At 41.7% G+C, this 18555-nt stretch overlaps 1 protein-coding gene across 1 annotated transcript in view; it reads left to right on the forward strand.

Moving 5' to 3' along the window:
- PHACTR1 (phosphatase and actin regulator 1) overlaps window positions 1-18555 on the forward strand; it is a 301263-nt gene that overhangs the window by 252761 nt on the left and 29947 nt on the right. The window contains exon 8 of the mRNA XM_070747269.1: window positions 7981-8305. Within this exon, the coding sequence (XP_070603370.1) occupies window positions 7981-8305 (325 nt within the window). The remainder of the gene's footprint in view (window positions 1-7980; window positions 8306-18555) is intronic.

Here is an 18555-nt window from a genome sequence, read left to right on the forward strand (position 1 = left end):
CACCGAGCCCCAAAAGCTCACTTGCCGTCACCGCCAAGGAAGCTCCAGCCAGGCTGGGCTCGTGGCACACCTGACCATGTCCCGCGGCACACCAGTGTGCTGCGGCACACTGGTTGGGAAACACTGGTCTAGACAACTGATGGGGACCAAACTGATGGGGACCAAATTTTCTGAGACAACCCACGAAAGGGATCGTGGGGTTTTGGTGGACAGCTCAATGAAGATGTCAACCCAGTGCTCAGCTGCAGTAAAAAAAAGCAAATTCCATTGCTTGGCATGATTAGGAAGGGAATTGAAAATAAGTTGGTAAGTGTTGTATTGCCTCTGTACAAATCTATGGTGAGACCACACTTGGAGTACTCTGTACAGTTCTGGTCACTGCACCTCAAGAAGGATATAATGGAACTGGAAAAGGTATAAAAAAGGGCAACAAGAATGAGGAAACCAGGTTACAACGCCTTGGTCTCTTCAGCCTTGAAAGACAGCGTTTAAGGGGTGACTTGATCGAAGTGTATAAAATCATGCATGGGATAGAAAAGATGGATAGAGAAAAATTATTTTCTCTATCACACAACAGTAGGACGAGGGGGCACTCCCTAAAGCTCACAGGTAAGAAAGTGAGGACAAATCAAGGAAAATATTTCTTCACCCAGAGGGTTGTTGGTTTATGGACACTTCCAGAAGAGGTTGTGACAGCTGTCAGCCTGGATAGCTTCAAGACAGGATTAGACAGATTCATGGATGCCAAGTGTATGGTTGAGGCAGGCAGGATTCCCTTGAGTACCATTTGTTGGGGGTCAGGGGAAAGGGAGGGTCTTGCCTTCTCTTTCTGCTCAAGATCTCCATGTACAATCGGTGGGCCACTGTGTGACACAGAATGCTGGACTCGATGGGCTTTGGCCTGATTCAGCATGGCTCTTCTTATGTTCTTATGTTCTTACATTCGAGATAAAACTGACAAATGTTTTTCTTGTTTCACTTTGCTTTTCAGCCCAAAATTAGCAGGATCTGTGGATGCCTTGAGTTAGGGATTTACTTTTTGTTGCTGCAAAACTCTCAGTAGCTCAGTATGGCAGTGATTTCCACTTGTTCTTAGTTTTTCAAATCAACAGAAGTGGAGTTAATCATAATTTGCCATCAAACCGTTTCTGTGATTTGGGACATAAATATAGCAGATTTGAGCGGTGCAATCATAGTTCATGCGATTCGTCCTGTGTTGCAAAGGAAGGAACTTTTTTTCCAACCAGCTCTTTTGTTTGTGAAATGCAGTGCTATCCATGAGATACTAGAGCGGTGATGGCGAACTTATGGCACGGGTGCCACAGGTGGCACGTAGAGCCATATCTGCTGGAACGCGAGTCGTTACCCTAGCTCAGCTCCAATATGTATTTATGTGCCAGCCAGCTGATTTTTGGCTCACACAGAGGCTCTGGGAGGGCATTTTTGGCTTCCAATGAGCCTCCGGGGGAATAGGGGAAGGCGTTTTTACCCTCCTCCGGCTCCTGGGAAGTCTTTGGAGCCTGGGAGGGTGAAACACAAGCCTACTGGGCCCACCAGAAGTTGGGAAACAGGCCGTCTCTGGTTTCCAGAGGACCTTCATGAGGTGGGGAAAGTTTTCGCCCTCCCCGGCCATTGAATTATGGGCACTCGTGCATGAGTGATAGTATGCACGTATGCTCTTTCGGCACCCGAGGGAAAAAAGGTTGGCCATCACCGTACTAGAGGTTTTAAATTTTGGATTTTGGAAGGAGGATTAAGGACATTTACTCTTTCGCTGGACTGTGAAGACATTCAGGAATGATACACTTGATCAGTAATGGGTTGTAAATCCCATCACTATTGGTTCACTAGTGCATACACATGTGCTTGCGTGCATGTGCAGAAATTTCCCAGGTGGGTGGGAGCAGAGCCTCCCACCACCACCACTACGGGTTCAATGACCAGGGCCAAACTGGAAGTAACCCACCACTGCAAGAGTTGATGACAAAAACATGAAATTCTAAAGTAGCATTATTAGGAGAGCTGATTTTCATGTCTTTAATCTGTCTGTTCTGATCAATTAGCAATCTTTAGATGACTTCTAGACAACCTGGACAGGTTGGCTAGGTGTAGGAAGACAATGAATTGGAAGCTTCAAAATGATCTTTAGATCATTTTGAAGCTTCCAATTCCTTGTCTTCCTACACCTCGCCAACCTGTCATCAGACAAATGGTTTATTCTCCTTTGCTCAGTTAGAGGATATTTTAGGTTGTGAATAATGAGATTAAAGGGAGAAAAATATATTGGTAGGGATAATTTAATTAGAATTTGAATGTATTCAAAATAAGCACACCAATCTCTTGGGGGGAAAAACTTGATAGGTTGCAACAACACAAAACTTCACATTTATGCTGAATTAATTACTATCTATGGTGCAACATATAATTACTGTCTCCGCTAAAACCCAAATGAACAGGACTGAATTTCTGGATAAATTGTAATTCAAGAGATTTGAAAGTCCTTTGTACAAAGATGGCTACTTCAAAATCAGAAGAAAAGATTTATAAGTTATTAATTAAGCCTACCATTTGCGGGCTGCAGAAATCCAGACAATAATCAGATGGTAGCAAAGAAGAATTTATTTTCTGGATTTTTTTTTTCCTGTCCAGATAATCACCGCTCTAATATAACTTTCTTCATATTTAGTTTTGTTAATGGGTGTCCTTAATAACATAAAGTAAATGAAGATTTATGTAAAGCTAGCACAATTTGGAACACAGCATGTTGTTGAATGCAGTTTTATGTAATGTTGTTCCCAGAGTTGTGGGGTCCTTGATGCTCTCTGAGCTTAATTGTTTTCTTGCAGATGTTTCAATACCAAACTAGGTAACATCATCAGTGATAGTAAGGAGTGGAGTTTGCTCCCATTTTATATTCAAGTGACTTGCCCTGTTGGTGTTGGTGGGAGTAGTCTTGAGGACTCCTTGATTGAGTTGTTGTTTACTCTTAGCATGTTTCACAATTCCTTGATTGGAGTATTGTTTGCTTCTTCATTATTGGTCTAATGTTAATTGTTCTGTCGGGCTCTCTGGTAGACTCCTCCCAAAAATTCACAGGTACAAATTTCAGACAGACACACGTTTGAAAATTCAAAACAATGTTCTTTATAATGAAAATTCACTTAAACTAAGCCCTCTTTTGGTATAGCAAAGAGCACTCATCTCCAAACAAACTGGTAATTTGTACAAGTCCCTTATCAGTTCTGTGATACTTAGCTTGCAGCTGTGAGGCAATTCACAGTCCTTCTTTCACAAAGTGAAATACACTTTGCTCTGGTTTAGTTTCAAAGCGAGGAAAAATCAGCACACAAAAGGTCAAAGTCAGTAAAGCAGTCACGAAACACAACGATCAGATAATCCTCTACAATGGCCAAACCCACAGGCTGCTATTTATAGCAGCCTCACTAATTACCACAGCCCCACCCAATCACAGGTGGCCTCATTTTCTTTGATAATAATCTCTCAGTTGTTGTTCCCCATGCGTGGCTGTATCATTAACTCTTGTTCTGAATCCAAGGAGGAGCTAGATAATTGATCTCCTTCTGAGCTGTCTGCCACACTCTCCTCCTCCCTGTCACTCATGTCTTCTTGGTCAGAGGAGCCTTCATCAGCAGATTCCACCAGGGGGGGGACAGGCCTGCAGCATGTGGATGTCTCCCCCACATCCACAGTCCTTGGGGCAGGAGCTGGGCCAGAGCTAACCACAACAATAAGGAGTGGAGTTTGTTCTCATTTTATATTCAAGTGACTTGCCCTGTTGGTGTTGGTGGGAGTAGTCTTGAGGATTCCTTGATTGAGTTGTTGTTTACTGTTAGCATGTTTGGCAATTCCCTGATTGGAGTATTGTTTGCTTCTTTATTATTGGTCTAATGTTAATCTTGGTATTAATTTCTGTTGATTGCTGGTGAGGAGGTGTTTCAGTCTTTTAGTCTTTTGAACAGTATGTAGATGTTGTTTACGTCTATGTGCTGTTGATGGCCAATTAGTCTAAGTACTAGGCTTCTACGAATTGTCTAGTGTTTTCGGACTTGGCTTCGTCTAGGACAGGGGTATAGGTAAGGATGCCTCTTCTATGATTGTGGACTTCAACTTCCAGAATTCCTGAGCCAATCATGCTAGCTCAGGAATTCTGGGAGTTGAAGTCCACATGTCATCAAAGAGCCAACTTTGCCTATCTGTGGTCTAGGACAGTGATGGCGAACCTATGGCATACGTGCCACAGGGGGCACGTGGAGCCATATCTGCCAGCACGCAAGCCGTTGCCCTAGCTCAGCTTTAGCACACATGTGCGCACCAGCCAGTTGATTTTTGGCTCACACGGAGGCTCTGAGAGGGCATTTTCCGTTTCCGGAGGGCCTCCGGGGGATGGGGGAGGGCGTTTTTGCCCTTCTCAGGCTCCAGGGAAGCCTCTGTAGCCTGGGGATTGTGAAAAACAGGCCTGCCTGATCCACCAAAAGTTTAGAAACATGCCGTTTCTGGTCTCCAGAGGGCCTCGGAAGCCAGAAACAGGGAGGCAGGGGAGGCAATTTTCACCCTACCCAGGCATTGAATTATGGGTGAGGGCACTCATGCAGGTGCAATAGTGTGTGCACACACACTTTCAGCACCCAAGGGAAAAAAAGTTTCGCCATCACTGGTCTAGGATGCTCACGGTTTCCCAGTTAAACTATCGTTACATGTGAAATTAAACGGTTAAATGTGAAATTAAGGAATGTTTCCAGCATTTCTTTCTCTAAAAGGTAGTGCTTTCCAATAGAGAGAATTTGCCATCTCATTCTTTGCTTATTTACATTCAAGCAGCTTCACACCTACAAGTAGTCCTTAACCTACAGCAGTTCATTTAGTGATTGTACAAAGTTACAACAGCACTGGGAAAAAAAGGACTTACCACCCTTTTTCACACTTATAACCATTGCAACATCCCCATGGTCACATAATCAAAATTTGGACTTTTGGCAGTGGTGTCATATTCAAAGGGTCATGTGATCACCTTTTGTGACTTTCTGACAAGCAATGGAGAAGCCAGATTCCCTTAAAACTGTCTTACTAACTTAACAGCTGCAGTGATTCGATTAATAACCATGGCAAGAATGGGGTAAAATTCACTTAACAAATGTCTCACTTAGCAACATAAATTTTGGGCTCAATTGGGTTTGTAAGTTGGGGGCTATCTGCATTTATGATCTTGGATGCAGTATAGGGGACTTATTTTCTTGCAGAAAAAATGATGGCTGAGAAATTGCTTAAAGGTTAAAAATTCCCCTTCTTTCTATCTTTCTGCCTATTCTTGTCTCCTTCCCACCTGAAGATGATCAGTAGGATGTTTGGCTGCATAGCTAGAGGTATAACAAGCAGGAAGAGGGAGATTATGATCCCGCTAGATAGAGTGCTGGTGAGACCACATTTGGAATACTGTGTTCAGTTCTGGAGACCTCACCTACAAAAAGATATTGACAAAATTGAACGGGTCCAAAGACGGGCTACAAGAATGGTGGAAGGTCTTAAACATAAAACGTATCAGGAAAGACTTAGTGAACTCAATCTGTATAGTCTGGAGGACAGAAGGAAAAGGGGGGACATGATCGAAACATTTAAATATGTTAAAGGGTCCAGGAGGGAAGTATTTTTAATAGGAAAGTGAACACAAGAACAAGGGGACACAATCTGAAGTTAGTTGGGGAAAAGATCAAAAGCAACATGAGAAAATATTATTTTACTGAAGGAGTAGTAAATCCTTGGAACAAACTTCCAGAAGACATGGTTGGTAAATCCACAGTAACTGAATTTAAACATGCCTGGGATAAATATATATTCATCCTAAGATAAAATACAGAAAATAGTATAAGGGCAGACTAGATGGATCATGAAGTCTTTTTCTGCAGTCAGTCTTCTATGTTTCTATGTTTCTATAGTAGAAATGGGGCAATTCATTTAATTTTATATATAACTGAATTTCAATATATGGGTTAATTTAGGCCTTGATGAAATCAAAACACTTATTTGCCAATAAATATGCCAATAAATATTCAGGTTTCAAGGATCATAAATCAAAAGGTGTCGTTCATGCTGGAATTATGGATTATTATGTTGCCCTGTAGACAGTCTTGAAATGAGCAGTCTATTCCAGCACATCCTTCTTTCCAAAATGAAAATGTCACATTTGGGTTGGATGCATCAAATGAAACACACAATGAAAATGAAAAACAGTCTCAATTCTCAATAAATTTACGTCATGAGATGCGTATGTAGTTTTGTTCAGACAAAACATAACCAGTAGCAAGTTGTGATGGACGGCTTGCTCTTGCCTTGTAAAAACCACCATGACTTGATTAAGGAGCGGCTTGAAGAAACCGTTGCGGGTTTCATCTTTTTGAGAGTGAATATTTAATATAGAAAAATAATTTCCCTTTAATTTAATATCTGGTTTCTCTTCTCATTGTTGCCATCGCATTATCATAATTCTGAAAAATTTAGATGCTTTGTTTTTGTTTTTAAATTTAATTGAAAATTAGCTGTGCTTAATCATATATTTGTTTTTCCCTTTCTGCCACGTTAATGCCTTTCGGTTAAAAATAACATGGAGGCATTTTCTGAAAACTGCACTCTACCCTGAAGCTGTGATTGTGTACTTTTGTTTTGAAAGATGCTGAAATCTATGAGATGGAACATAGCTGTATTTTCTTACGCAGAGGCAGCTCAAGGCATTTTCATGCTTGAGGCAAGACAGAAATAGTATTTTCCTCTGTTCACACAGAAATCAGTCAGTGTTCCACCTCCTTCAACACTTCTGATAAGACGTCCTTCACCAAGGCAGCAGAGAAGAGCAGATTAATCTCAAATATTAGGCCACACAAGTCTTCATAAACATCTCTCTCTGCCCTGGTTGTACGGTAGTGTTCATTTAGCATGTTGCAGCAAAACCCTTAGGTTACCAAATACAAAGATTTGTTTCATTTAGTAAAAAATAAAAATAAACTGCAAGTGCCAAGGGAAACAAAGAAAAATGCCATACATTCAAATTCAGATTTTTGCTTCATGTTTAAACAACAGTGATTACAACATATTTTTTACATTTCTGCCATTCACTAAATAAATGTTCGGAAACTTCAGATCGTGCAGAATGCAGCTGCGAGAGCAATCATGGGCTTTCCTAAATATGCCCATGTTACACCAACACTCCGCAGTCTGCATTGGTTGCCGATCAGTTTCCGGTCACAATTCAAAGTGTTGGTTATGACCTATAAAGCCCTCCATGGGACCGAACCAGATTATCTCAGGGACCGCCTTCTGCTGCACGAATCCCAGCGACCGGTTAGGTCCCACAGAGTGGGTCTTCTCTGGGTCCCGTCAACCAAACAATGTCGCTTGGCGGGACCCAGGGGAAGAGCCTTCTCTGTGGCGGCCTCATTGAACAACAGAAATCTTGGGCTCAGTTGTGGTCATAAGTCAAGGACTTGAACCTGGAAGGTTGATGATGATACATGATACATATGGTAATTTCTCGTATCTACTTGAACTGCATGAGATGTGCAAGAGAAAAAATGCTTTCAGTGTTCCAGAAGTCAACAGCTGTGGAAAGAATCAAAGTCAATAGTTGACCACTAGTATTTCTTTCTTTTCCTTTCTTTTACCTTTCCTTTTTTTTTCTTTCTCTTTCTTTTCTTTCTTTTTTCCTTATCATGCATAAATTTAGTTTAGGCTTAAGTGATAACTGGGTAATTTATAAAATAAATAAGAACAAATTATAGGAAATATACTTAATTGATTTAGAATGTATATAGAAAAATGAACGGTAAACTGCTGAAATGTAAGCCGAAGAACTTTATCAATGTTAAGCATATTTGTTAATTTTGTTTATTCTAATTGTTCAAATAATTTTTTTTTTAAAGTACCTTTTTCCACCTATGCTCATAACTGAGTTTCTCGACCTTTGTTTTTAAGATCCTGGTGCTCCGATGAAGCTGCCTTGTATGCCAGTCAAGCTATCGCCTCCGCTACCTCCAAAGAAAGTCATGATCTGCATGCCTTTAGGGGCACCCGATCTCTCCCTCGCATCCTATTCCACGCAGAAGAACCCCCAGCACGTGTTGACTTCGCATCATCACACCGTCCTCCCATCACAGTTAGCAGCGCACCAGCATCACTACGGCAGCCACAGCCCGCACATGCCTTCTGGATCCAGCACCTTACCCATGCACCCTTCGGGGTGTCGCATGATTGAGGAGTTGAATAAAACACTGTCCATGACCATGCATCGGCTAGAAAGGTAATTTCGAGCATCCCAAGTCTGCATAGGGGACAAGAAAAGCGGTGTAAAAGAAACATCTCGATTAACAAACCCTAATCCAGTGATGGCGAATTTATGGCACAGGTGCCACATGTGGCATGCGAGTCATTGCCCTAGCTCAGCTCCAAAGTGCATGTATGTGCCGACCAGCTGATTTTTGGCTCATATAGAGGCTTTGGGAGGGCATTTTTGGCTTCCAGAGAGCCTCCAGGGGGATGGGGGAGGGTGTTTTTACTCTCCCCTAGCTCCAGGGAAGCCTTGGAGCCCAGGGAGGGCAAAAGGCAAGCCTATTAGGCCCACCAGAAGTTGGAAAATGGGCCAATTCTGGCCTCCAGAGGGCCTCTGGGGGTTGGGGAAGCTGTTTTCACCCTCCCCAGGCACTGAATTATGGGTGTGGGCACTCGTGTACGTGTGATAGCAAGGGCACATTATCTTTCGGCACCAAAGGAAAAAAAGGTTCACCATCACTGCCCTAATCTCTCATGAGCAAGCTGGTTGCCAGAGTCTGGTTGGTCATCCTGGAAAATGGTGCTGAATTCGAAAGGTTTCTGGTCTAAATCTTATGGGCCCAAATTGTTTACTCACAGAAGGACTGAATTTTTTCAAAAAAAATTGACCATGCCTTCTTTCTGGTGACTGACCTAACTTTTAGTGCAAATGGCTACAGAAATTCTCAGTCATCCAGGTCATGGTTACTCCAAAGGTGTTTTTTTTATCTTCAAGGGGCAACTGGACTTTCTGGTTTTTCTTGGAAAACATTTCACTTCTCATCCAATGAGAAGCTAAATGTCTTCAAAGAAAAGACGGAAAGTCCAGTTGCCTCTTGATGAAAAAAAAAGAAGAAAGTACAGTGGTACCTCTACTTACGAACTTACTTCGTTCCGTGACCAGGTTCTTAAGTAGAAAAGTTTGTAAGAAGAAGGAATTTTTCCCATAAGAATCAATGTAAAAGCAAATAATGTGTGTGATTGGGGAAACCACAGGGAGGGTGGAAGCCCTGTTTCCTCCAAGGAGATTCCTAGAGAGGTCCCACTAAGGCTTCTTCCCGCCTTTTCCGGCCCTGTTTCCTCCCTGGAGATTCTTAGAGAGGCTGCATGGAGGCTTCTCCCTGCCTTTTCCAGTTACAGTTTCGGAGCCTTGGGTTTGTAAGTGGAAAATGGTTCTTGAGAAGAGGCAAAAAAAATCTTGAACACCCAGTTCTTATCTAGAAAAGTTCGTAAGTAGAGGCATTTGTAGGTAGAGGTACCACTGTACCTTTAGAACTTTAGCGCAGATAATTCTCCACACGGAGGGCAAAGAGTCGTATTGGCACAGTGATTAGAATGAAGTATTGCAGGGTAATTCTGCCAAATGCCAGCAGTTTGATTCTCACTGGCTCAGGGTTGGCTCAGTCTTCCATCCTTCCAAGATGGATAAAATAAAGAACCAGATTGTTGGGTCCTCACTTAGCCCCCACTTATAGAGGGCTATAAACAGTATTGGGTTGCTACCCAGTATGTGCAACACTGTGCACCGGTAGCGAAAATAGAGCTGTATGTGCAGCTCTGCATTGACAGACTGTGTGTGTATTTGTACCAGTGAGATTCTGCACATGCACAGAAGCAAAAAAAAACCACCGAAATCTCACGCACGCATCCTCTCATGAGATTTTACTTCCTGCGCATGCGCAGGAGCAAAATATCACTGGGCCGTGCACATCTTCACACTGGCGACTTGAAGCTGTGCGCGCATTGCACCGGTAGCAACGATAAGTAGCCACCTCCGCCTGGCTGTAAAACTATGTGAAGTAGTATATAAGTCTAAGGGCTATTGCTATTGCTATTCATAATGGAAAGATGCAGCACTCAAGCAACGGAGTCCGGATAGAACTGGAAAATACATGTAAGGAGCCTTGAATCTCCCAATCAGTATGCTGATAGATAGTTCAATGACTGAAAGCATCATTTCCCATTAGAGGCAGATACCAAGAAATGTGATCAATCAGGGAGTATAGAAATAGAGCTCTTTGAGCATAGGCAATATTACATTTTAATACAGAAATAGTACATTTTAATACAGAAATATGTTTAATTTATACATCAAAACTTTGAGATTATATTATGCTGCATTACTTATTCTTGGTGATGATAATACAGTTATCCTCATCATTTCCTTTTTTTTCCTTGGTAAATATTTTGAGGGCTTCTGTTTGTTATGTCAAAATGAAAGCTTTGAACATTGTAGACTATGTACAAACTGTTATGCCGGGCTTCACGTTACAAGCCCCCAATTCAGTTCAAAGGAGAAATTCAAACACACACATTTGTAAAGTAAACAAAGTTGGTTTATCAGAAGGAAAATACTGTCCAAAACGCACTTTTAATCAGCCAAAGTGCTCTCCCACAAACCACAAACTTTGAAGGCTGTGATAAGCCAAAACAAAAGCAAAACAGATCAAGGCAGCTGTGAAGACGTCACAGCCACCTCCCCTTCAAGAGTCCTCAAGCCAAACTTAACTGTTAATTAGTCCAAGAGTCCTGTAAAATCCTGAAACAGTTCAAAGAGTCCTTGTACAAACCAGATGTAAAACACAGTTCTCTCTCTCTCTCTCCAAACGGTTAAACTCCCACACCCAGAGGCAACAACGCTGGCAATTTATCAGCAGCCCCATTAGCCTAATTGCCCCAGCCACTGGTGTTCTCTCTTATTTCCTATAATACTTGCGCAGTTGTTCCTTCCTTGACATCAACCTACGTCTGCGAACATCTATGAATGCCTCCCCTTCTGAATCTACCGATGATAATGATGATGATGGTTCACAAATGGGGTAATTGTAATTTCCTCCTCCGTTGATCCTACATCACTTCCAGAATCTTCCCCTGACACAGACACTTCACTGCAGGAAGCTGTTGGCAGTAAAACCGGCCTCTGGTAATGTGAGGATTCTCCCACATCAACCCCCACAGTCCTTGGAGCAGGAGCTGGCCCAGAGCCAACCACAACACAAACTAGACCAGTGATGGTGAACCTATGGCACAGGTGCCACAGGTGGCATGCAGAGCCATATCTGCTGGCACACAAGCCATTGCCCTAGCTCAGCTCCAGCGTGCATGTGCGTGCCAGCCAGCTGAATTTTGGCTCGCACCAAGGTTCTGGGAGGGCGTTTTTGGCTTCCAGGGAGCCTCCTGGAGGATGGGAGAGGGCGTTTTTACCCTCCTTCAGCTCCAAGGAAGCCTTTGGAGCCTGGGGAGGCTGAAACACGAGCCTACTAGCCCCACCAGAAGTTGGCAAACAGACCATTTACAGCTTCCAGAGGGCCTCCAGAAGGTGGGGGAAGGTGTTTTTGCCCTCCCCAGGCATTGAATTATGGGTATGGGCACTTGGGCATGCACGATAGGGGGCGCGCACAGTCTTTTGACACCTGAGGAAAATAAGGTTTGCCATCATGGAACTAGACAGATTTCCATTATCTTTGAGATAATAGTGGTTAGAATAATTTGGAGAGCAATTTCGCTAACACCTCTTTGAAAATGGTTTGATACTAATACTGTACCTTTACAGACACGACTGCAAATTAGAAACACTCCTGCAGCACATATTTCTGCTTCCCATTTCAGTTGTTGGTTTCACGTTTTTGAAAAATGTGTGGCTATCTATTCTGATGGGTCAGACCCAATTAAGGAGATGAAGAAAATTACTACAATTACCCTTACTGCCTTTATTGTGTATACTGATATTAATGTGTTTGTGGGTGGAATACCAAAATAATTATTATGTTTATTATTCAGATTAAGCTAGATCAAGCAATTTGTGTTTCTTTTTTTAAAACCAAATGATTATTAGATGGATGGTTGCACCGTGAAGTGTGTTTATGGCAAAGAATCGTTTTAAATTCCTGATTTGTCATGCAAAGCAATAGTCACTGCCAGATACTTCATTAATCATCTTATATAATTAGATAATTCCTATGTAACTAATCGTCCCTATGATATATCAGTTGTATAATAATATAACCAATTATTCCTATATAATTAGATAGTCCCTATATAATGACTCTGCTATGGTTATTTCCTATTGTAAACCGCAAGCTCTGAATGCCGGACTCGACCAAATGTTCTGAAATGTTCAAATGATTTTCTTTGTGCAATTGGGGTTTTCAAAAGTGGTTGTCAGCCCATTTCATATATCAGAAGGAATTTAAACAGCAGATACATTTTGAACATTTCACCCTCGTTTTCCATACCTATTATATTCATCTCACTAATTTATCTGCAGCAATCTTCCCACTGGGGGAAAAGATTATGCTCGTAAAATTATATGCAGAAATCTTACAGATCATGGGTTGTCTAGAAGCACAGATTAGAAACTACCATGGCAGAAAAATGAGTGTTTGGGGATATATATATTTCCCCTTATGAAATGGCATTCTTTAGCAACAGTTAATGTTGTACTGGGGACCAAACAGACTAAAATGAAAGGCCTATGGGGCTGATAGGGCAGTTCACTCTTTTCCAAGTGTATGAATCTAGGGAAACATCAGATTTGCAAGTATGGCTTTAATGGGGCTCATTGAAATATTGTGCTGAGGGTTCTAACTAGTCTGGTTCTTCTTAATAATCATAATTTTTTATGAGATTGGAATTGTATTTCATCACACTTATGGAGCCTCGGCTTACAATAAGACATTAATTAGGCAAGATTCAGTCAGATGGCAACTCTTTGAAAAGACGGAAGCAGAGAATACAGAACACGGTAATTAACGGTCCCCATGAAAGAAATATGCCAAAGAACATGGAGCGTTCTCTTGTGCTTTCTGAGTTCCTGAAAGTCAAAGGGAAATCTATTTATCCCTGCAATTGTGCACAGTGTAATGAGAAAATTTAATACAGCCGCCCTCCCTCTTCCCTGAACAACAGGATCTACATCAAAAAACACAATTTGAATTTCAAGAGAAACTGGAGGCCGATCCAGTTTCATCCTGCTGACTATTTACATAACAAAAAAAAGTGTCGGTTGTATTCATACGCAATTTACTTCACCTCTAATCTGATCCTAACCCTACAACTGTAAAGGAGAAGAACAAGAGGGCAGGTTCAAAGATAATTCTGTCATTCAGATTCAAATATTACGTGTCTAGTAGTTGTTGGCACAAAGATAATTACTTCGAAAACATGTGCTGTGTTGTAGAATAGTTCTTCCTATGCATAATCTCAGTAATCCTCATAACAACCGTGTTGCAGGATGGAATAAAAATAATGTAGCTAAAACCTTCATTCATTCATTCATTCATTCATTCATTCATTCATTTATCAGATTTGTATGCCGCCCCTCTCCGCAGACTCGGGGCGGCTAACAACAATAAAAAGACAATGTAAGCAAATCTAATATTAAAAATAATCTAAAAAACCCCAATTTAAAGAACCAATCATACATACAAACATACCATGTATAAATTCTATAAGCCTAGGGGGAAGGGAAAATTTCAATTCCCCCATGCCTGACAACAGAGGTGGGTTTTGAGGAGCTTACGAAAGGCAAGGAGGGTGGGGGCAACTCTGATATCCGGGGGAAGTTGGTTCCAGAGGGTCGGGGCCGCCACAGAGAAGGCTCTTCCCCTGATAGCAGAAGGGAGAGATGGTGACTTTATTAAGAGCTCAATATTTTATTTAACCATTAAATCAGTACTGAGCTTGGCAGTAACAGAGTAACGGAGTTGGAAGGGACCTTGTAGGTCATCTAATCCACACACCCTGGTCAAGCAAGAGTCTCTAAGCCATTTCCAACAAATGGCAGTCCAAATTCCTCTTAAAAGTCTCAATTGTTGGAACTCTCACAACCTCTAAAGGCAAGCTGCTCCACTGATTGATCACTCTCACTGTCAGAAGTTTTCTCCTTGTTTCCAGGTTGAATCTCTCCATGGTCAATTTCCATCCATTATTCCTTGTCTGACTTTCTGGTACCTTAGAACAGTGTTCTAAGGTACCAGAATGCTGGCTGGGGAATTCTGGGAGTTGAAGTCCAGATATCTTCAAGTTGCCAAGGTTGGGAAACACTGCCTTAGAAAATAGCCTGACCCCCTCCTCTGTGTGGCAGCCCCTCAAGTATTGGAACATTGCTATCATGTCTCCTCTGGTCCTTCTCTTCACTAGACCAGCCATGCCCAGTTCCTGTAACCGTTCTTCATATGTTTTAATCTCTGGTTCTCTAATCACCCTGGTTTCTCTCCTCTGCACTTTCTCTAGAGTCTCATCGTCTGTTTTGTAGTGTGGTGACAAAAACTAGATGCAGTCATCTAGGTATGGTCTAACTAAGGCTTTATAGAGTGATATTAGTACTTCCCTAGACCTAGATTGTATCCCTTTATTAATGCAGTTTAGGATTGTATTGGCTTTTTTGACTGCAGCTTCACACTGCTGGTTCATGTTTAGCAGTTATGGGCCTTCCAAGGCATACCCATATTTCTCCAGCCCTCCGCGGTTTGCACTGGCTGCCGATTGGTTTCCGGACGCAATTCAAAGAGTTGGTTATGACCTATAAAGCCCTACATGGCATTAGACCAGATTACCCAATGTCGTTTGGCGGGCCCCAGGGGAAGAGCTTTCTCTGTGGCGGCCCCGGCACTCTGGAATCAACTCCCCCCAGAGATTAGAACTGCCCCCACCCTCCTTGTCTTTCGCAAACTACTGAAGACACACCTTTATCACCAGGCATGGGGGAGTTGAGACACCTTCACCCAGGCTTTTTATATTTTATGTTTGTTATGTATGTGTTGTTTGGTTTTTAAATATGATAGGAATTTATATGCTTTCTTTTTTAATATTAGATTTGTTTCGCTATAACATTGTATTTTATTATTGCTGTGAGCCGCCCCGAGTCTTCAGAGAGGGGCGGCATACAAATCTAATAAATTATTATTATTATTATTATTATTATTATTATTATTATTATTATTATTATTACCTCCGGGACCACCTTCTGCCACATGAGTCCCAGCGACCATTAGATCCCACAGAGTTGGCCTTCTCCAGGTCCCGTCAACAATGTTGTTTGGCAGGACCTAGGGGCAGAGCCTTCTCTGTGGGGGCCCTGGCCCTCTGGAATCAGCTCCCCCCAGATTCGCACTGCTCCCATTCTCCTCGCCTTCCATAAAAGTTTAAAGACCTATCTGTGCCACCAGGCTTGGGGCCATTAGACCGTAGCCCCCTGACAGACGAGTGTAGTATGTCTTGCTGTGTGAATGGGAATGAATGATTTTAACTGTTATTAGAGTTTTTAAAGTTTTTTAGCTATATTAATTAAATTTTTTAGATATGTATATTGCATATTGTTTTGATGTGTTGTGAGCCACCTTGAGTCCTCAGAGAGTGGCGGCATACAAATCCAATTAACAATAGCAATAACAATAACAATAACATTTGGAATACTGTGTTCAGTTCTGGAGACCTCACCTACAAAAAGATATTGACAAAATTGAACGGGTCCAAAGACAGGCTACAAGAATGGTGGAAGGTCTTAAGCATAAAACGTATCAGGAAAGACTTAATGAACTCAATCTGTATAGTCTGGAGGACAGAAGGAAAAGGGGGCACATGATCAAAACATTTAAATATGTTAAAGGGTTAAATAAGGTCCAGGAGGGAAGCGTTTTTAATAGGAAAGTGAACACAAGAATAAGGGGACACAATCTGAAGTTAGTTGGGGGAAAGATCAAAAGCAACATGAGAAAATATTATTTTACTGAAAGTAGTAGATCCTTGGAACAAACTTCCAGCAGACATGGTTGATCAATCCACAGTAACTGAATTTAAACATGCCTGGGATAAACATATATCCATTGTAAGATAAAATACAGAAAATAGTATAAGGGCAGACTAGATGGACCATGAGGTCTTTTTCTGCCGTCATACTTCTATGTTTCTATGTTTAATAACAATAACAGCTAAACAGGTCCAATTTGGAACTGCTTGGATGAGAGACCATAAGGCACTGTGTGTCAACTTTGGCAATTTTAAGATGCCTGGGCTTCAACACCCAAAATTCCCTAGCCAGAAGTATCATGCTAAAGCTAGAAATCCTCTTTATATTACGATTTATGAAGTAATTCAGTGCTATCTGAGGTACCTTTACCTTTGCAGGGCTAAACAATTCCAAGTGAGCATTTGAAGTCTCCACTGATAACTGGAACTGGAAGATGTCATTTTCAGATCCTGCAATGGGACAACTCACTTGGCCGCCATTTCATTGTGGCCAGCTCACCAAGGCCAACTTGCTGCAGAAAAACTCAACGCAGGACAATTGAATAATTCAATTTAATTATTTCAAATAATTTCAAAAACTAGTTTAATTTTTGTCATTCACATTTCATTCTGTCCCGCTTTTTGTATCCTTTCTTTAATGATTCTATCCCACCATTTCTTAGATATTAATGTAACTCTTGTCCCAGAGTGAGATGGCCGTAACAAATTGACCATGATGAGTTGGCTGTGGTGAGTTAGTTACCGCGAGTTGCCTGAGACCTTTCAGGCCCTTGAATTCGTATCACTCCACTCTTCTCCTTAGCTTGCGCCTTATGGAAGAATGGAACCAGCTTGTAGGCATAGCATCCCATAAAATCCTTTCAGATTTGAGATTTAGCCTTTCAGATAAAGTTTCCATTGGGTTTGGGTAAATTTGTTAGGGATTCTACTTTGCCTTATATTTCTTTAGCCCAAAACAATGTTCTTTGTTCGAGGTTGGGTTAAATCCAACCTGCTCCTTTAATGTTGCTTTGTGTTAATAATTCATAAATTGGGAATTCAGACAGATGCTTGAACGATTGGGAAGCGGTACAAAAGCGTCACATGTCTATTTCTCATAATCCCAAAGCAGGGTATCAAAATAATGGGCCAATTATTCAGTTGCCATCACTGTCGGAATGATATCTGTTAACTTCATCCTAGGGAGATGAAGCAGCTGATGGCGTTGTTTTGTCTGAAAAAGCAGTTGCCCTTTTCATAACACAGGCGGGCAAAGCATCTGCAAAACCAACACACCTTGATGCATTTTAAATTTCTTTTGTTTTGTTTTGGCAAACCTGCTTATCTCGAGGGAGATTAATGTAGATTTTTTAAAGAGATATGTTTATTTGAAGAGGTCAGTTATGCCCAGTGATGGGCTCCTACGGGTACGGTCGGTAGCAAAATTTTGGTCAGGTACCCAGTACCAGTAGCAAAATTTTGATTTTTTTTTTTTTCCTTTTTTCCTCTTCTGGGCTCTGGGTATGTTTTTCCTATCACAATAAATGAGGTTGACTGTATATAATTTTAGAAGAGCTGTGCTTGCGTGTGTGTACATACACTTTATATAGTATATAATCAGGGGTGGGCTACTGCCCGGATGGAGGGGAACGCAGTGGGGTAGCAAAATTGTAGCTCCACCCCAGACACCCAATTTGTACTGAAAGATGTTGAAACGAAATGCATAAGCCACGCCCACAGTGTGGTAGTAAAAATTTTGGTAGCCCTTCACTGGTTATGCCACACAGCATCTCTTATGGATGTCTTTGATAACATTGGCATTTACAGTCTTGCTGATCTAACAGGAAAAATTAATTGCTAGAAGGTATGCAAAGTTGAGATTTCTTGAAACCATACGTGTCCACATCAGTGTCAACCATATGTATGTATGTATAATGTATGTATGTATGTATGTATGTATGTATGTATGTATGTATGTATGTATGTATGTATCAGGGTTGGTTATAAAAAAAATTACTGCCGGTTCTATGGGTGTTATGGTTGGCTCTGGCCCAGCTCCTGCCCCAAGGAATGTGGAGGTGGATGCAGGGGAAACATCAACATGTCATAGGCCTGTTTTATTGCCGACAGAGGCAGGTAGTGCAGTTTCCTCGGACAAAGAAGAAGGTGGGAGTGATTTGGAAGAGGGGGACTTGGCACACAGTCCAGGAAGCCAATCTCCATTATCTTCAGTCGATTCGGATGCGGAAGTCTTGGACCCACGCAGGTGCAGAGTTATGCGTAGAAGAGACCAATTGAGGACATATTACAGGAGATAAGAGAGGCCACCTGTGTTTGGGTGGGGCTCTAATAATTAGAGCTGCTGATACAAATAGCAGCTTGTTGGTTTGGCCGTTGTGGAAGATTATCTGATTGCAGTTCTTCAGGACCGTGCCTTGCTGTTTTTCAGACTTTGTTGATTTTTCACGACTTTGAAACCAAAACGGAGCAAAGTGTGTGTGTCTCACTTCGTTG

Source organism: Erythrolamprus reginae, chromosome 3 (assembly GCF_031021105.1).
Source record: "Erythrolamprus reginae isolate rEryReg1 chromosome 3, rEryReg1.hap1, whole genome shotgun sequence".
Classification (NCBI taxonomy): Eukaryota; Metazoa; Chordata; class Lepidosauria; order Squamata; family Dipsadidae; genus Erythrolamprus; species Erythrolamprus reginae.